General features: G+C 44.6%; 1 protein-coding gene across 3 annotated transcripts in view; it reads left to right on the top strand.

Moving 5' to 3' along the window:
* The window catches only part of PLCD1 (phospholipase C delta 1), a 73,474-nt gene that overhangs the window by 15,229 nt on the left and 37,785 nt on the right, over window positions 1-20,460 (top strand). For all 3 annotated transcript variants that reach the window (XM_014945139.1, XM_014945140.1, XM_014945138.1), the window contains exons 2-4: window positions 573-737; window positions 12,182-12,410; window positions 17,232-17,361. In XM_014945139.1, the coding sequence (XP_014800625.1) occupies window positions 573-737; window positions 12,182-12,410; window positions 17,232-17,361 (524 nt within the window). The remainder of the gene's footprint in view (window positions 1-572; window positions 738-12,181; window positions 12,411-17,231; window positions 17,362-20,460) is intronic.

Genomic DNA, 20,460 nt, shown 5'->3' with positions numbered 1-20,460 from the left:
ACATTTCTGGGTCTCTTCTCTGCTGTCCTCCCCAGACCTGGCTGCACTGCAATGGTCTGTCTGTGTCTGAGAGTAGTGTCCTGTGGGAGGGAAGATCCTGTGTGCATCATTTCTTGAGTTGACTCTTAACAACATTATCACTACTGTTTTTTTGTCACAGAATAGATTTGAAATCACTTGAAAGTTCCTGACAAGACTCCAATTGCAAGTTATACAACTTACTTTCCTCTGCTTTTGCTGTTATGCTGCTGGTTTTGTTGTTGTTTTTGCATCCTAACATTAGACTGTATTTGCTGAGAAGAAGATATTTTATGTTTGTAAACCACCTGAGAATTGTAGTACAAAAGTCTTTGGACTCAATCTAAGAAATCTAGAAGGCTCCATCCTCTTCTGTGAGCATAAAGTGTGGCAGGACAGATTTCTGGGTCTCTTCTCTGCTGTCCTCCCCAGACCTGGCTGCACTGCAGTGGTCAGTCTGTGTCTGAGATTAGTGTCCTGTGGGAGGGAAGACCCTATGTGCATCATTTCTTTAGTTGAGTCTTAACAACATTACCACTGCTGTTTCTCTGCAGGCCTGAAAGATGACAAGGATCTGAAGTTCCTCCTGAAAGGCAGCCAGCTGCTCAAAGTGAAGTCAGGCTCTTGGAGAAAGGAGCGGTTTTATAAGCTCCAGGAGGACTGCAAAACCATATGGCAGGAATCAAAGAAGATGCTGAGGTCTCCAGAATCACAGATCTGTAAGTAAAGTTTGCTTCATCACAGGCACAGGACACTGTGGGCAGAGGTGCTTGGGGTGAACCATAGTGTTTGAGGTGTGGAGGTCAGGCTTGGATCCTTCACACCTCCTGAAACACACCGAGTGATGCTGTCAGCTCTGGAGACAGCTGGGAGGAATCTGCCGTGTCAGGAATGGCCACATTTTCCCAAGCTCATGAGCTACCACTTAAAATTTCTGTGGGGTGGGCTGTGCTGGGCTCAGCAGCCCTGCCTGCCTTGTTTCTTCCCCAGAGCAAGAGTTCAGGTTATTCAGATGCCCGAGACCTGATGCTTGGTGTGAGACATGGCTTGAGCATCTGTGGTGTGACCGTGCTTGGCCTGTGGGTCTGAGCTCTACCAGGACACCTCTCTTCTGCCTGCAGCCCCTGGAAAAGCTGGCCTTTAAGCCTCAAATGGGAACTACAGAGATGTGGAGGTCCAAGGGCTGGCAGATCTCTCTGGGAAGGAAAGCTTGTTCTCATCCTTATCTTGGAAACTCAGGATCTGCCCCGTTTAAAAACATCCAGATACGACATTTACTGTTGTATGGACAAAGGGGAAACCATTCTGTGCCAGCAACACCCAGGAGCCCAATTGTGTCGTCAAAATGGGATCAGGCAGAGTTTGTATCTGTTGATATCCCTTGGGATCTGCTTTTTCTTCTCATTTGGTATTTTTCTGACATATTTCTCTGTCACTAATCATCACAGTCTTGTAAAGCCAGGATATAAATGAATAATGTGGAATATATTTTATGGCATGTTGAAATGTAGAACGTGCCGTCTGTGTTATTTACGCAATTTTTTTGGTTAACAGTCACAATTAATGAAATGAAGGGTGAGTCTTCCAAATGATCCCCCCTCCCACAAGTAGTGATAAGGTCTTCAGTAGGAGGAGTAGGGTAGCAGGGCAAAATAGATTTGTTTTGTAACCCTGACTGCCACACTCTTCTCACATGACCTTGGGCACCTTCTTCATTCTCTTTCTACATCCTTGCCCACACATTTTGTTTCTCTTTCTCTAACTATAAAAGGCTTTGGATTAGAGGCTGTCCCTTACTCTGTGTTTTCATGCCCAGCGTGGCAGTGTCCTGAGCTCAGCTGGGATGTTTAGGTACCAATGCAATAACCCACGGTAACAACAACAACAAATGCAGAGGCTCTAGTGAACATTTGCTTCCTAAGAATACGTGCTCTCCTGAGCTCTGTCATCTATTATCTGTCCCAGATAATGTCTTGCTATAAAACAAACAAGGGCGTGAGCTGAGAAGGCTGAGTTTCAGAGCTTGCTTTCCTGTCCTCTGAGCCGGCAGTTTCCAAATTATGGGGTCTGAGAGCAGCTCCAGTAACCGTCCTGACCACACCTGGTCTTCTGAAGTAAATGGGAGAGGGTCCTCGTGCTGTGGCTCCAGGGACCTTGAGGTCTGCTTGGAGAAGCAGTGATTGAACCCATTGCCTCTGTTGCTGGGGCAGTAGCACGGAGAGCTGTCGCAACTGGAACTTTTTTATATATACTGGGCTGCAATAAGAGCCCTGCAGCGAGATCAGGTCCTTTGGGCTGGGTGTTGGGTACAGATGGGAGTGTGTCTGCGTGGGTGTGGGTTTACAGCACTGAAGATACACTTGTCTAACTGGGCACAACCAAGGTTGCCACACTGCTAGAGATAGAGGCAGTGCCGCTGCAGGGAGAAGAGCTTGCTGTGCCCTGGGAGTGTCCTCAGTGCAAAGTGAAGATGGAGCAATATTGCCCACCAACCCACACCCACACGTATGCTCCGTGACGCCTCCATGTGTGCACACCTTTCCCCAGAGAAAGATTGCTTTTTTTTTGTCATTGGGGTAGCAGGAAGGGAAACAAAGCAGTTGAGGCAGAGCTTGTCCTTGCTGCTCTGAAAAAGCAAGCTCTGGCAGGGCTGGCTTTGCACCCATACACCCAGCCTGGTGCCAGGGTGACCTACCAAGGGTGCTTGGGTGGGCTGTGTCCCACACGGTCCTGGGAGGACGTGAAGCTGTGCCAGCGGTTGTGGCGCAAACTTTTGGGAGGGTCAGAGGGCCACCTTGGGGCTGCTTTTAACTGGATTCACCTCAACCTGAAAGTCAACAAGAGACATGCCTGCCCAGTCCCAACCATAACCCCAAGGACATCCATTTTCTCATGTCTTCCTACTCTGTTGGCCCTCTGAAACCTTCCATTCCCAAGTTTTCAGAGTGGTCGCTTGGTTTGAGTTTCTTTCTTGAGCTTTTAACTTCACTGTGGTGCTTTGGGTTTAGGTATAAAGGGGATTGCCCCTGGTTAGTGTCCTCTAGTTGTGCTCTATCACTACAGCTTCCTTCTCATTTGCTTCACTGAGTGTAGGCAGTCAAAAAGCAGAGGAAGAGTGCAGGGTCATGATTTGATACTCAAAATCAGGGACTTCAAGGCCAGTCTCTCCAGAGGGTCACCCTTCCTTGTTAATAGACAGTGTCTTTGCCCTCCACTACAAAGCCTTTCTAAAACTGCAGATAAGTTGCCTTTTTAAGGAAGGAAAAAGAATGAGCAGAATGGAAACTGGGAGGTTTTAGCAGCAGGTCTAATCTTATCTGCAGCGTTGCTGGGAGCAAGCAGATGAAGGCATCTCAGAGGAGCAAAGTCTGGGTAGGGTAAGGGTTATGGTTTTGTTTGGACAGTTTCCTGTTATTCATGTTATTGTTCTTATAATCATGCAGAAAAGCTGTTTGTAAACCATTGTGTGGTGGTGTCTAGTAGATAAAACTGGGGACTGCCAAGGTTAGACAGAAGAATCTCAGATGCTTGAAGTTAAAAAAACCCAAACTATCAGGGTTGTCACAGGCACAGATGTTGCCTGGATCAGATAAATGGGGTACAACCAGTACCTTCCTTTGTTGTCTTTATTTTAAACAACTGGAAATTTAGATTGGATGCCATCTTGATAGCTGTATTACCCACAGGGCTTTCTGGGGGATAGGCTGCCATTCCAATATGGTTTCTATGCAGGTAGAACCTAGTGCATTTTTGCCTTATTGTCCATAATCCATTATTTTTTATTGTGTTCCATTTAAGCCCAAGGGAACAGTTTTTTTCAAGAACCCTTGAAGCATCTGAAGTCTTGAGTTTTCCAACAAATGTTTTATGTCCTGTGCGTACTCTCTGTTCAGCTCCACCAGAAACGGTTCTGGGCACAAAGGGCTGCAGAAAAGCACCTTTAAAAATCCATTTTTCACCATCATCTGCTACACCCTGTGTCTGAGCTGCGTACTGGGCCGATAAACACACTGCTGCTCTGTGTTATCTTAAACGTTATGTAGAGCCACAGTCAGGGTGGATCCTTCTCTGGCCCATGAGGGTTTTACACATGGGACAGCTTTCTCCCTGGGGCTGAGGCAACATGATTCAAGTGGCAGGATTAACAGTTTGGGGACAAAGAAAAGGTTTGTGCAAGGGGGCTGGTAAACAGCCAGGTTAATCAGAGCCAGTTCACTCCTGAGCATCACTCCTGGTGGGAGCGAGGGGAGCCAAAGGAGGCAGAGGGGTTGTGTTCAAAGAGCAGCAGCCTGTCAGTAACAGCTGTGGTCAAATATCAGGTCTCAGCTACACACACACACACACAAAAAGAGCAAAAAGGCATGGGCTGCTTTCAGTGAAATCGATTTTTGAAAGTCTTTTCTTAAACAAGCTGAAATCCCTATCGTGAGCTCACTTAAGCTGTGCTCAATCCCTTCAAAAAACTCTCTGAACTTGGGGATTTGTAGGGATGGTTGAAGACTTTCCAGTGGAACATCCTTTTGAGCATTTGGTGGAGAAGCAGAATATTGAAAGCCAGAAGGAAAAGACTGAATGAGTCGTTTAGATTTAGGGGTGCTCCACTGGAGCCTCAGAGAAGCTGGTGCTTTGCTGCCTCCTGCATTCCTCCTCTGCTGGAGGCTCAGGGAGATGACGTTTTCCATGACAGCCGTGAGCGAGCTTCACACACTGCAACCAAGGATGACTCACGAGGGGTGCATCGTTGAGTCACCAGCAGTGTAGTCAAGAAAGAATTTTAGGAGTTTTGGCTGAAATATTTCTGGTTTTGGCCAAAAGCTTTACTTAAAAACTATTATTGTTGGGGTTTTTTTTCTGTATTTTGGTTAAAAGGTTCAGTTTTGGGAAAGTTTACAGAAGTGAGCTAAATTCATTTGCATGACTGAATGTTGCAAGTGATGATTGTATTATTATTTAAAGGAATTGATAGTTTGATCTAATGATTAATTATGCTTACTATTAAAAATGCACAGAATTTGTTCCAGTTCCTCTGACTTCCAGCTCAATTACAGGATATTTGTGCACGGTTCAAACTTAGTACAAAAGCTTTATGTTTATAGCCTACCACCAGCGTCCAGCAGAAAACATTTTCCTTCATTTTTGAGTTCCTGTGAGATTTAAGAATGGCCTTTATATGCCATGCAAAGAACATACTGTACCATTTTTGTGGAAGAATGAACGATTGTCTCCATTGAATTAATGCCCTGAACTTGCTTGCAGAAGAACAGAGAGGACGTGACAGTGCTCTGTGCTTGCTCAAGTCAAGAAGTGAAAACTTTATATTGTTCCTGAGAAGTGCCTTAAAGTCACCAGAAACTCTCAGGAACCCGTATACACGCAGCAGGCAGTTGACTGCACCGACACCTTCCTTCTGGAGCTGGTTGGGCAGTTTCTTTAGGAATCATTGCTTCACGGTCAGACATGTATTTGTCCCTGGAAAAATATTTGCTGATGTGAATGTGTTATGCAAGGCAGCCGTCAGCTGTGAAAACAAAACCGTCTGTCTGTGGGTCTCATTAGTTTTTATCAAAAATCACTCAACCTATAAAACAAGTCATTTCAAATGCCGAGCTGCCTGCTTTTTCGATTTAATTTTGAACTGGGCCACCGCGTGCGTTGCTGGGACCGTTTTCATCACAGGCAGTGTGCTGACAAATATTGACCTTATTCTCCACAGCATATGTTAAACACAAAGACAGACGTGTTGAGAGCCTTAGATCCAGATTTAGCAGCACTGTCATGGCAGGAGAAGTAGGAACTAGTTACAGAAATAGTTTGCAGGGCCCTGGTTGTGATGTGTGGAAGGAATGTAAATACAAATCACTCTATTTACATCAGCGCCCCAAGCTGTGGTGGGCAGGCAGAAAGATTGGGTAAAGGTCTTGTATTAAAAGGTATTTCCAAATAACCTGTAAAATTACGTGTGTGGTAGATCACTGGTTGTCAGGTGGTGACATGCACCAGCAAAGAGGGCAGGCTGCAGTGCAGCAGAGCTCAAGTTAAAACAAGGTTCTGAGCAAGTCAGTGGAGAGGGAGAGGGCAAGAGAAGGGATGAGGAATCAGCAGCTGGGACCTGCAGTAATTCATGCACAGGGAGGTGAGAGAGCAGCGTGGTGAGGCCTCAGAAGGCACAGCACGGCGGGGCTGATGCTCACCCCTTCCTTGAATCAGTATGTTAAAGCATCCCTCAGCGATGGGGGTGATGGATGGCCTTTGGTGTTCTCTGTCCAGGGAGCTGACAGTGTTCCAGCTCCTGCTGATCACAAAGGTCCTGATCACAGCAGCGTTTGGCCATTAGCACCAGCTGCCTGTGGTGAAACTGAAATCAACTGAACTGCTTTTTCTGGGGTGAAAGCAAAGAGGGAAGCAGCAGGCAGTGCTCGTTCGCCCCGTGTGCTCCGTATGTTGTGAAGTCCGCGTGGTCTCACCGTAGCCATCCTGGCTGGCAGAGCAGTCCTGGGGTCAGGTAGCAGCTTTCATCTGTTCTTGACAAGATGCTGAGCCAGCCTGGCTGAGCTGCAGCTGGTGAAGGTCTGATCTCCCAGCAGTATTGTGTGCAAATATGGTGCGAGCTATTAACAGCTGAGTACATTCCTCATCTGCATTTCCTGACAGTAAACAGAAGTGACTTATTGAGACAATTAGAGTGGGATGTAATTCAATGTGACTGAATGCCACATCTCAGAGATCGCTTGCTAATGATGGGGAGGCGGGATAAGGGAAGGGAAGGATCTGAGGAGTATTTCCCCTGGAGTGGAAAAAACTGGCCCCCTCCCCTCATGAGTAACTCAAGGCCAGGTGTTCTGGCAGTGCCTCCAAGTCTCTATACATTGGCCCTCCTCTCCCTCTTTATCAGCAAAGGCACAAGGAAGGAGAAGCGCGTTTTGGTCCTTCTCCTTCACATGCCCAGAGGTTTTCAGGAGATGGGGGTTCAGTGCCTTGTTCTTTCTCTTTTGTGTAAGACACTTGAAAAAATATCTCCTCTCAAAGGGCTGCCTTTTAAACAGGAGGAAGGCAAAGGGTGGTTGCTTTCTGCCTCAGTTCCTCCTTCCCCTCTATTCTTTAGGATTACCAAAGTGTATTACCTTCCACGTTCCCAGCACAGTTTGGACATTTCACCTTAGGAACAGTGTCTGGAGAAGAGATGGAGAGACCAGTGGCCAGGGCTCATGTCTCAGAGAAGTGCTCTAATCATTAGGCACCTTGTCAGGCTCGTCCTTCCGGCTCCTCAACACTTGTATTTTTGGCTGCCCAATGGCTTATAGGACATACATGTGACTCAGATGCACTCCTGAAGACTGAAAGCTCTGGGGTTACAGTTTTTAGGGTGAAGGGGAGAAGGAGTTTGTGTCCCTCTCCCTTCTGCAGGAGTGGTTCTCACACAAATGGCCATTCCCTCTCCACATGCACGTAGGACTGGTATCCTTCCATGGGGTGCATCTGAGGATACCTTGTGGTGGGTGGTCAGGCTAGACCAGGTCCTGCTGAAGGGAGGGCCACTTGAAGGAAGAAACTAACTTTGGGGGCACAAGGGAGCTTTTGCGTCATGCAGAGGCACAGGTGAGGCCCTGCACCCGCTCACCAAGGTTTTGTGGGTCACTGTTTTGGACTTGGGTACTTGCAGACTCCCTGACTCTGATTACAGGCACATCAGTGTGAATCACAGCTTTTGTTTTCCTTTGAGAGGTGTTCTTCATCCTTCTGCGTGAGCAGAAGAGCTTGCAAGTGAAACAGCAAGCTCCTTGAAAGCCATGAAGAGAGAAATCCAAATCAAAAGAGACACCCAAAGGATACATGTTGCTTGCTTGAAAACACCATGGCTGTCAAACCTGGCCTCTTGCATTCTGCAGGTCTGACTCATACCTGTTTGCAAATGCCATGGGAGAAACACAAGGGCAGTTTCCAGTGATGAAAACTGAAAGGAGGATTAAAAAGAAGGTTCTCAACATCTCCCTGAGACTAGTTCAGACAGGAGTAGTGTCACTGGCTCCAGGGAACGCTGTTTTATGTCCATGTCAGTGGGGAGCCTTTGGCTGTGGCACTGGCCGAGCGGCATCGGCAGCAGCCAGGAAGACTGACCAGGATGTAACCTGGTTGACTTGATGTCTGGAGGCCAGGAAGAACACAAGCTTCCTTGTGTTGTGCTTCATGTTTTGAGCTTTACACAAACCACCTCTTCGGCAGACGTAAACACTCAGGAGAAGTAGATGCAAACTTTCCAGGTTCTCTTCTGCTTGTGGTTACCTCCCCACTGTGGTGTGATGGGGAAGGAGCAGGGAGGCTGCAGGGATACGTGATTGATGGGCATTTGCTCTAAGTGTTCCTTTGCTGTGAAACATCTCTGTCCCCCAGTTATTTCTGATTTCTCCTTGCATATAGCTCAGCTGAGCACACAGTTAGTTTGGGATTGCTAATACAGTATGCTCACTGTCTGGGAGCAGCTGATAATGTACTCATGCTGGGTTAAGATTTTCCAGAAAAGAGATAACATTTGCAGATGGTTTGGGTCGACTCCTTTGGCTTCAGCTTTTTTAATGATAGATGAAAGCAGTACACATGACCAAACTATGGAAAGCTTTAAAAAGTACCCTCCCTTACCCAGCTTTTTTAAGAGTTCCTGTGTTGATAGTTTCTCTCCTTGTCTCTTGTGTGACTACAGTAGACAACAATCCTGTTCTTCAGTTTTCCTTATACCTTTTCTGCATTGAGGTTCTCTGTGCCCTCTACCATCCTCTTCTCAGCATACCCCAAAGAGATCAAGGCATCCCTTCCAGACACAGGTTTTCGATTTTTTTTTCCTCCCACACAGCTCTCTTTTCCAGTGGATTCACTTTGCCAGGTAATGGTTTCCAAAGAATCCATTCTAAATTTCCAATATTTCACATCAGATTTTCTAGTCTTGGAAACACTAGGCTGTTGCCAACCCAAAGTTTAGGGATTGATTGCACAAGCAGACTAGCTAGCCATTCTGAAGGGACAATAACTCTTATGAGCCAAGCCGTGGTGAGGATTTGGCAGGTGATGAGGAACAACAGGATGATCCTCCCACTTACACAGCCATGACGAGAAGAGGCGAGGGTGGACGAGATTCACCTACTTTTGAAACATCTGCATGGCACACGTCTGCATGTGAGATGCTCAGCCTGGGCTTCTTTTTTGGTCAGGGGTCCACTGTAGCCATGGATTAAGGGTATGATTTATCCTAAAGTTTTGTCTAAATAGAACACAACATTTGTGTTCCTAAAGATGCTTTTTTTTTCCCCCGTTGGCTAGAAAAGGAGCCTAACTAAAATTTAGACTTTTTGACTGAACTGAATCTGTCCAAACATGATAGCATACCTTTACCTTTAGGTAGAACTTCACCCTTTACTGTTAAGGGTGTAGTTCTACCTAAGGCACAATCGCTGTCATTTGCCTGATGGGGATGATCCTCCCACTTACACAGCCATGACGAGAAGAGGCGAGGGTGGACGAGATTCACCTACTTTTGAAACATCTGCATGGCACACGTCTGCATGTGAGATGCTCAGCCTGGGCTTCTTTTTTGGTCAGGGGTCCACTGTAGCCATGGATTAAGGGTATGATTTATCCTAAAGTTTTGTCTAAATAGGACAGAACATTTGTGTCCCTAAAGATGCTTTTTTTGCCCAATGTCCTAGTTAATGGGCAAAATCACCAGAAAGACAGTCCAGCTGCAAGGGAATTGCAGCCCTTCTCTTTCAAGGGTGGTTTTAGCACTCAAAACCATAGACTTTCACTCTATGGTAAATTGCCCAGATAATGTAATTCCCTTTTTTGGTCAGGGGTCCACTGTAGCCATGGATTAAGGGTATGATTTATCCTAAAGTTTTGTCTAAATAGGACAGAACATTTGTGTCCCTAAAGATGCTTTTTTTGCCCAATGTCCTAGTTAATGGGCAAAATCACCAGAAAGACAGTCCAGCTGCAAGGGAATTGCAGCCCTTCTCTTTCAAGGATGTTTTTAGCACTCAAAACCATAGACTTTCACTCTATGGTAAATTGCCCAGATAACGTAATTCCACAGAAGCCCATCCCAACCCAACCATCTCTTCCACTGCCCTCTGACTGATCGACTGTTGGCCTTTACGATGTGATAATAAAAGACCACACCCACAGAAGCCCATCCCAACCCAACCATCTCCTCCACTCCCCTCTGACTGATCGACTGTTGGCCTTTATGATTTGATAATAAAAGACCACACAAAGATAATTGCTCATAATTGTCAGGGAGGAGCTTTGCCAGCTCCAGGAAGGTCCTCACAGTATGCTCTTGTATGGGAACCAAACCACCAAAGTGCTGTGGAAGATGTTTGACCACCTCAATGTGTGTTGGGAGTTAAAAGCAATGTCAAGTGTTGGTTTTGGAAAGTCACTGATTTTTGAAGACTGAAGCTTTGGGTATTGGGTTCTTTTTGGTTTGTTTTTGTTTTTATTTTTTTCCCCAGCAGCTGAGCATTATCATGACTGTCTTGGGAAAAGAAGGAATGTTTTCGAACTCTAAAGAGCATCTGATGAATTTTGGATTATTGCAGGGCAACCATGCTAAAAAACATACAGGTTGGGTGCTGAGTTGTGTTTTTGTGCAGTGTTGACTTTGAAGGGCACTTTAATGGTGAAATTTTACCAATTTAAATGAAGGAGCAGATAACATTGATGTTTAGAGGCAAGTTTCTCCTATTCAGGTAAACAGTGGGGATATTTTACACTCACATACTGCTTTTCAAGATAAGCACAAATAAAATGGATCTCACATCTGTGACACAGGAAATAATTTTTAACCATATTTTACTTTTTAAGGTAAGGAGAGGTTAAGCCAACACAGGAAATAATTTTTAACCATATTTTACATTTTGAGGTAAGGAGAGGTTGAGCCATTTTTTTTTCCCCAAATTATTGTGGTTTTATCTATTTTTTGGCATGCTTGTTATAGAAGATGGCTGAGTATCTCTCAGGTGTGTTTTCTATGTGTGCCTTGAGATGTTATTGGTAGATGTTTACAACATGTTAACTGGTCTGTCTCCCACCCAAGAAAATGCAATGAGACTTTCTCAGTTATGGATTCCAACACTGCAAACATTTTGCCATCTGTTGCATGTATTTAGCCTTTCTTCAGTGTTAAGTTTCTCTGCAATCAAATAAGCAGTTTCTGCCCTTTCCTCTCTGTCCTTTGGAGATGTATTAAGAGGCCCAGCAACTCCATGAAAGACAAAAAGATCCTGTGCATGCTGCTGGGAGCTTGCCTGATTTCAGCACAGTTTGAGGGCATCTGCATGCTCTTGGGGGCAACGTTGGGGTGGTCTCTATTACTCACATTTGTTTAATAATGTAGTCTCTTGAATGCACTGCTCTTTCTGGATTGCATCATGAGTGCATTTTGCAAAGTTGGTGCTACTTCAGGGCATATTTCCACTAGCTGAAGGTTAGAGATGGAAATGGGGAAGGATGGTCTTGAAAGTAGTGTTTTGCTTTCTAACATCAAAGAGGATCGAGTCTACCCTTGACAGGGGTGAGGGATGAGAGAGCGGACACCAACTGCTCTGAAGCTTTGGTCTTTGCCTCCCTGATTTGCACTAGTATGACTGAGAAGGGTATATGGGATTTTAAATTTTACCTTCTCACCTTATTTTCAAACTGAAGAATGACTATTTTGATCCCTGCCCTGCTCTTACTGAAGTCGCCTCTCATTTTCCTGCGAAATGATGTTCACATTGGAGCACAGCTCCACTCTCCCCACTCTCTCAGATTGGGGCAGAGATCAAATGGGGGATGCTCCAAGGACTGGAACCAAATTTTGGCAGTGCTTTTTATTTCATAAACATGATATCACAATATGGCACCTAGTACATATTCTGCTTCTTTGTTAAATAAAGGATATGGGGAAAGAAGCCGGGTTGGTTTTTTTGGGTGGGTTTTTGTTTTTAAATTTTCTTGCTCTTTCTGCTCCTTTTGATTTGAGCCTTCTTAGTTTAGGGAAAGGGGAAAAGGGGAGGGAATCCTCCAGAGGTTGCAGGAAAAGGAGAAAAAGTAATTTCTTAATATCCCTCACCCAGTAGAGATAAGGCTGACTGAACCCCTGCTGACAGCAGGCTCTGCTTTCTTTCCACAGTCTCCATTGAAGATATTCGGGATGTGAGGTCAGGCCATAAAACAGAAGGTATGGAAAAATACGCCAAGGATGTCCCAGAGTATCGCTGCTTTTCCATCATTTTCAAAGACCAGCGGAAAACCCTGGACCTCATTGCGAGCTCAGAGGACGATGCCAACCACTGGATCTCCGGCCTTGGGAAAATCATAGCCCACAGCAACTCCATGAACCAGAAGCAGAAACTCCAACAGTATCCTTTGCCTTATGAAGTGATTAATCACACACAAAGATGCACTTGTCTTTCTCTGTGGGTGGAGATTGTAGACTAACCCCCTTTTTTCCTATTGGCCCTGGGCACTGAGTTTTCTCTCGTGCTGATTTTGCATCCGGGCAAACTCTCTGGTTTCTAATGCTTTTTCCCCCCATTTTACAGCGAGAGTGGCTTCAGGCTTCACATAGCTCCTTAAGCAAAGAATTGCCTCTTTCAGGGAGCTCCAGATAAAACAATCATTATTTTTTGTATTCTTCAGGGGTCTGTTTCACTTGCATTGCATAAACTCCAGGTCAGGCACTTCTTGGCAAGGCATGAAAAGCCTGTACTGTTTACCATGTCTCTCAGCAATACAAGGCGAGGGAACTGATTCTCCTCTTTTGACTGCCAAATTTACTCTGGGGTAGCTCCACTGACTTTAAGTGAAATTACTCCTTATTTGCCTCAGCATGGGCAGAAGTTTTGCCCATGAAAGAATTCGCAATTGCTCTAGTGACCGTGCAGACATCTGAAGGGAAAAGTAGTATAGCAGGAAAAGAGAGTGAATTAGTTGTGAAATGGAGAGTGAGTTAGTTATTGGGTGAAATCCTGGCTCTGCTGAATTCACAGGGAATTTTCCCCAGGGCTGCATTTCACTCTGTAAGTTGCTTTGTGACCACAAGCCTCACGTCCACATAAAAAGAGAGAATATCTGTGGGTGCAGTTTTTGATGGATTTTCTGCAGTCCCTGTGTGTCTGGGGCACTAACCGTGACATATGAACCAGTTGGCCAATTTCACCCTCATTTGATAGAGCCACAGCAGTCATAAAATATTAAGTTCCTTTAAGCTCCTCAAAGATAGGCATCCAGCTATCAGAGAGGAAACCAGATAGCGCTCTCAGTGAGATAAGGCTGCGGGAGCTTCATGCCTTGTTCAACATCAAAGAACCTGTGGAGAGAAGGGGAGATGCAAAAATCCTCAGCTAGTGGAAATCATAGATCTGAAATCTGAGCCTGAGCAGGCACCAGGGAGTCTTGCCCTCAGTCAAGGCTTCACTCCATGTGGGTTCCCTCCTGGGTAATAACGTACTGATGATAAAGGAGATGGCACATAAATGCTGAGCTTTCATCAGGCTTTACTCCTCTCTGGATTCTCTGAAGTCTAATAAGCATTTGCACAACCGTAGTGCTGTTCATTTAAAGGAATCAGGCTCCATTAGTTCTGATGTGCATGGGATGCTGTGTTTGTCTCTTGCACAATGAGTGTCTTTTTGGGTGGCTTTTCAAGCTCTGTGTTATCAGTTGTGTGTCCATGGTGGTAGGGAGCAGTCCCTACACAAGTTGAAATCTTTAAACTTCGATGCTGTTGGAAACGTTGCACCCTGGCAGTTTTCCTTTTAAATGCTAAGTGTGGGGAAGATCTGGGCTACAGAAGGTTGTCCCTGGCTCGTGTCAGATTGAATATATTGCCGAAATTCTTCTCCATAAGAAGAGACAAGATTGCTAAGGGGGGAAAAATAACAATGACATTTGCAAGGGAAGAAGGCTGTAAATTTCCAGCGTGGAAAAGTGCCTCTGTCTTTGGAAAGCAGAATCGGAGCTAAATAGTGTGGGTAGGCAAGCCATATTTCTGGAAGAGTAATTACCGTGCAGCGCTGGCTTCCAATCTGCGATTGTCTCAGGCCGTTTAACGTAACCTGGAATTACAGAACAGCATGATTTCTCATTTGAAATTTGATGATGTTTAATTAAAGCCTAGGATTTTAAATTTAGTCTGTCTTCACTGGGTTTGCTTGGCAGCGTGGGCTTACTCAGATCTGCCTTAAACCTCAGAAGTGTTCTCCACGTCTGTGAGCACAGAAGGGGAAGAGTCGGTAGATGAGAAGTGTTGGGTCCCCTGCCTGTCCCCCCAGGACTGGAGAATTGCCTTGCAATCTTTTCCAGCCTCCAAAACCTTACGGAGCAAGTAAGGAATGAGCAAGATTTTGAAAACAATTATTGAAAGCAAAAACCTTGCTGGTTTCAGGTGGGGTTTATTCAGTTTATAAGATGATGGAGTTGCCTGTGGTAGCGAGGTACTTGATTTAGTGTCCTATGTGCCCTCTTTGGTCCTGTATTCCTATGAAGATAAAGCTCTGACATGCTTGATGAGTATGCCTGATGGTCTTATTCATACAGCACTGTTTTATTAAGCCTCAGATTCACCCCTGCAACAAGCTGGCATAGGTTATTTAGCAAATATTGCAGGTATGTGTGCAGGGAAGACTTTAGACCAGAAAATACAGGGGACTTTTTATTTGGGTAGTGTGGCACCGTCTGCTTCGATTCTGGGATTTATGTATGAGCTTTTCTTCTGGTTGGAAATCACTTACCAGAAGTTCTGCAGCATTTCTGTTTTGAGCACATTCATGGGATATCTGCCAGATAGTTTCAGTCATAGCTCTCTGGTTTCTAAGAGAAAGCTGGTAGCCCTGAAGCTGGCAGATCCTTTAAAAACAAGAGGCAGGAGGCAGGCTCTCCCTGGATGTGTACAGGAATGGGACCAGCTTTCTCCTAGCCCACCCAGGCCCAAACTCATGCATAAGGTAAAAGGAAGACCTACAACCAGGGCTGTAAAATGGTGTTTGTATCAGATAAGAAGAATTTAAGCTGAAGTGCTTAGTTCCTCTGGTCCTCTGCGCTGTCTCAAACCTGAGGGTGTCCAAGTATGGAGTTTGGGTGTTTTGGGGACTGAACACTGCTGTTTGCTGAAACAACAGGCTGAGGCCCCAGTTGCCTGCAGTCTTTTTTCACTCTCTTTGCTGTTTGCTCTTTGTGAACTCTCCCATTCCCTTCCTACCTTGCTCGGTCCCCCTGGGAGGGATATAACAGGAAAGCATCCTCCATTCCCAGGCAAGACCTGGGCATACTCTTTTGCAGATGCATTTACTGCCCACATATTGCCTTCCAGAGTCAACTTTGGATATGGGCATGACCTCTGGGTGCTCATGATCGGTAGGAATGACTGCAGACTTTTTTAAAAAGGTGGTTTTTTGCAGTGATTAGAGCAAGAAGAGTAGTTTCTGCACACAGTTAATGTTCTCCAACCCTGCTGCTCACCCCTGGCTGTGAAAGACGGGATTTCCTCTTGGCTCACTGGAGTTGCATGTTACTCCTTCCTGCATTTTTAGGGAAGGCTATTAAGGGTTGCTGGGGTGCAGGAGTTGGGTATGAATGGGTGGCACCACGGTTGGCACCATGTTGACATGCTGAGCAGATGCTCTTTGGAGCACACGTGGTGGTGGGTAGTGGTGTGCTCCCACCAAAGCACCCTCTGAGAGCTTCATTACTTGACCTTGGTTTTTTGGGAAAAATCAGTCCAAGCCAGATCCTGGTTCGGGGCCCTGGAGTGTCTCTAAGAGCTGGGGAAATGTAGCCTCTCTTTATTTTGTTTTCCATGTCTAAAGAAGGGGAATATTAATATTACCAGGCTAAGACGGATGCGGTGTGAGGTCATTGCTAAGCACCTGCCAAGATTTTTAAAGACAGAAAGTTCAGCTTTCCATGAGACAAACAATACTTACAAACAGTTTACACAGATCTCCATAGTTCGGAAATATTGGAATGCAGTGGTAGCTGTGGTGAATACTCTGTTTCAGGGTTATGTCTATAGCCCCTAAGGCTGTCAGTTAATGCCCTTTTGGGGGGTTGTTTTGAAAGACCTAGTTAAGATGTTATGGCACTATATGCCTCAGCTGGAATTTGCTAATCCTGAGGTTTACTCTGCTTAACATTCAGATTGGGCATTTTGAAAGATTTTTTTAGAAAGAGTTTGAAGCTATGATTCCTATGCAAGACATGGAGTGTTACATTTGTGGAGATCAAATTGTTACTTCAATCATTTTTCTATTGAAAAATAGGAGATTTTTCTGGATGACCTTTCTTATTTGACAGTAAAGCAAATTAGAGAGTCAGTTCCATGATGCTAAAAGCATGGGTTTTTATTGTTTAAAACTGCATGTTATTTAAACTGTCTAACATTAGTTTCCCAAGGGAAAATTTTCTTGCTGAAAGAGCATGGAAGACCCAGTTCAAATTGTCTGGCATCGCGTTAAAAAGCTCATTTTTTGTAGTAATTACTCCAGATCCATAGATATGCTAAAGTTACTATAAACCAAGCTCTTATGAACTATTATCACAGTACGATACAGTAATAGACCCTGTGGATTTCATGAGGGGAAGCCAAGACCCACAAAGTTTCATTTGATTCTGCTCACAATAAAAATTTTAATACATACAGGTAGAAATCCCTAAAAAAATACCAAAGCTGAAGGTAAGTCCAAAAATTAATATTAATGCTTCTTTTGGAGAATCTCTGTTCAGTGTTCACATTGATGTACTGCATATTGATCAAATCCATAACAATGAGTTTACCAAGGTCCACTTGGGAGCTCTTTTCATCCTTCCTCTATCCCCTTTTAACAGTCTGGAGCAGAATGCACTTTCTGTCATAAAAAAGGAATCAGACTGTTTCTGGCTGTGGTGAGAAACCCCTACAGGGTAAAGAGAACTGATCCAGCCTTAGACAGATGGTGAAAAGCTTCTCCCAGGTCATGATCACTTTTATTACAGCACATTTTGCTTCTGCCAAGGCACCATTTTGCTCTTTCAGAGCAGAAGGTGAGATGATGTAAGCTGTTCAGTGATAGCCTGCTGATTTACAGCAGCTGGAGGGGTGGTTCAGAGTCTTTAGAAGAGATTTCCCCCCCACTGTGGGCAGCAGAAGGGTGGTATTTAGGCTAGGCACTGACCTGGAAAGATTTCCTTACATCATCCTGCAGCTGGATTCATACCTGCCTGCGGAAAGCTGATAAAAACAAAGACAACAAGATGAGCTTGAAAGAGCTCAAGAACTTCCTGAAAGAAGTGAACATTGAAGTCGATGACTATCACGCCAAGGAGATTTTCCAGGTAACGAGAGCAAGCAGATAAACTATTTGCTGTTGGCTGAGGTCAAGGTCTCAGTCTCCCACAGCTTTCAGCTTTGGTTGGAGACCTAAGCTAAAGAGAACTCCTAGCATCTTTTCTCATAGCAAGGAAGGACTCTCGGTTTTTTTGGTGCTCAGCAGATTCCCACTAACGACTAAATTAGGCCAGCACAATGCTTTTGTTGAAGGTGTGCTAAGGTCTTTCTTTACCATTGATGCCCAGTTTTGTTAGAATTCAGAGAAGATGAGATGCAAATATGAATAATGCAAGAAAAAGGGAAAAGCAAAGTCCAAGTGCGCTTTGAGTCCCCGGTGTTTCAGGAGTTCTGCGTGCCACAGCCACATGTCAATACCTAAGGCTGGCTGAAATTATCTTGGTTACAGCTATGAACCCATATCCTCACCTTCTCAGAGGAGGAGGGTGCCAAGTAACAGGTGTAAACAAAAAGAAAGTACAAATTGGGAAAAAAACCTCCAGATTTTTGACAGATACATAACATTGCACACAAGCCTGGACCAGCCTGGTTGATTTAATAGCCCAGGGCATTCTGTTCATACACATACACTTCTAAATTCTCAAGACTCGGCTTGCTGGCTGAGCCTATCAGAAGATAAGAAAGGGATGAAAATTTCCCAGTTGTTAAGCTTTTGCTTTCTCTCTAAAGAAGCCATCCTGCTGAGGCGAGATAAAACACATGGATAATTTCCAAGCTTCCACGCTCTCTGAAGCAGGATTTGAGTTCATGGGTGTGCAGTTTCAGAAATGCTTTTACTGATCAGCAGTAACATGTGGGTGGTTTTGGGTGCCGGACAGCAGTTCTGCTCCTTCCTGTAAGCAGATAGCAGGGAAAGTTGGCAAGATCTCACTAGGACCTTCCCCCAGAGGAGCTACAAGTTTCCTAATCCTTGCTTCGTGGAGGTGTCTCTCTTTCTGGTAACTGCAAGAATTGAGGAAGGGTCAGCAGCAGATCTGAAAGCACTTCAACTTGCAAAATCTTCCAGAGGTACAGTCGGTTCTGTCTGGCACATCCCATGTTTTACTCCCTGCTCAGGAAGACCCTGGAAGAATAGCAATAAGGCTAGGATTCCTCTGATTGAGTAGGATGTCTCCAGTGCAGACATCTACATCAGAACTAGTCACCAGCACTTATGCTTCCTTTGCATAAGTCTCCGTAGGTCAAGCCAATAATAGAGGCTGGGGTGCGATGAATCACTACCTACATCTTCAAACATCCAAAATCTGAAAAGACACCCTCTTTTTTTAGAGACGCAATCTCTTCATTGAATGAACCTCTTCTGCTATTGCAATAGTTACAGGGGAGCTCTAGGAGTGGAAACTTGATGAAGTTCAATTCTCTTTTTGCTTAAGGACTCCAAGTAATTGCTAAACCTTGATTCAACCCATCTAAATGCAGGCGTCTAGCTGAAGTACCCTCATTAGGCATGTAATTGTTATAAGTTTCCTGTATAGCCACTGGAAAGAGAGGCTCTTCTGAGGTTAATTCAGATCTCTTGTGGGCTGAATTGCCTCCAGGAAAATTCTATCTTGCTCCTAAAGCAATTACATTTTCAGTTTACATAATGCCTAAACTTAGATGGACTGAGAGACATTACAGCATATTAAAAGGGTGATCTTTTCTGTCTTAGTGAGTTTTTCTTCATTTAGTTACAGGAAGGAAGGGTGATCAAGGATTCAAGAGAGACCTACAGGGCACATTCTCACATTAATCTTGCTTTTCATCACATAACTCTTATGTCCACATCTAGGTTTTAGACACACCTGAGTAAGAGATATGCAATGTGGCCAGAAACTGTGCCAAGCTCCTCTAATTGCCCACTTCATTTCATCCTGAATATTCCTTCTGGTGCATCAGAAAGGTTCTGACTTTTTCTGGCAGGCCAAGGTTCGTTGAGGACTCATGGCTCATACCTCATGCAAGTGAGGTAAAATACAGTATTTTGGGTTGAGATTCTTTTTCTAATTTGGAGCCCAAGCAGAAGGAGCTCATTTTTATAGTGTGCATCTGATCTGTGCTGGAATATGACTGTGATGCCAATGCTGTTGTCCTATTTCCATCACAGCCTTTAATGGCCACTAATGAACAAACTTCCCAAGGCACATCACTTATAATGCCAGTCTTGTAGAAGTAATATCATGTCATTTTCCCTTTTGTGTCTTAAGTAGAAGAACGTCTGTCATTCACAGCATCCGTGAAGCCCTACCAGTTGGTTTCCCTCTCTATATATTCCTTTTTTCAGTTGCTAGGCATCACGCTCAGCTTAGCTTGTGAGATCTGCCAAATCCACAGCACAGAATCATAGACATGGAAGGCAGTAAGGAAAAGACAGTCCCTGGGCTGCTCAAACCTAGTGTGAAGGTGTCTGTAGGACTGAGCTTTTCACAGATTGTCCCATCTCTGAGATAAGCCCGTAGCTTCTACACAGCAGATTCTGAAGTCAGGACAAGTTGAACTTTTTGCTGTCGGTTTAGTTTGTGAAATGCTTTGCACCATTATAATTTTGTTTGGTTTTATATGTGCACCATAAACAGATAGCAAAGGACTCCAGTAGAGGATTTTCAGGGGATGAAAGTCCCTCATTATCATCTTGCTTGGGGCACTGCCAAAGCCACCATGCCCATCACTGAGTTCATTAGCAGAGTTAGGTTGAGATAAGTATGATTAAACTGAGACATGCATTTTGGTCATAAACCCCAGAATAGTAGCTCTATCTGTTATAAGAGATCAAAGACCAAAAGTAATATAATTCCTCTGGTTTGACAAGTTGCTGTCTGTCAGCAAAGTCCTTGTAACTGATATCAATTTGTGCATCACAAGGGTGAAATGAAATGCATTTCAACCTCTCCTGAGTGGCCTGGAACACACTTTTGGTTCCCAAGTTCAGGCCTGACAAAGGGAAGCTCTTAGGCCAAAGACTAAGTAAGGCAAGCCACGTCCTGCAGGGCTTTGGGTGTCCACTCCAAAAATGACATTTTTCAGACTTAGCTGAAATGTAAGATATGAGTGGGCTGTATGAGATGAGGACACCACTGTTAAGGGGCAGGATTTTTTTTAAAGTTGAT

Source organism: Calidris pugnax, unplaced genomic scaffold, assembly GCF_001431845.1.
Source record: "Calidris pugnax isolate Ruff unplaced genomic scaffold, ASM143184v1 scaffold54, whole genome shotgun sequence".
Classification (NCBI taxonomy): domain Eukaryota; kingdom Metazoa; phylum Chordata; class Aves; order Charadriiformes; family Scolopacidae; genus Calidris; species Calidris pugnax.
This window is presented reverse-complemented; position numbering and strand designations above follow the sequence as displayed.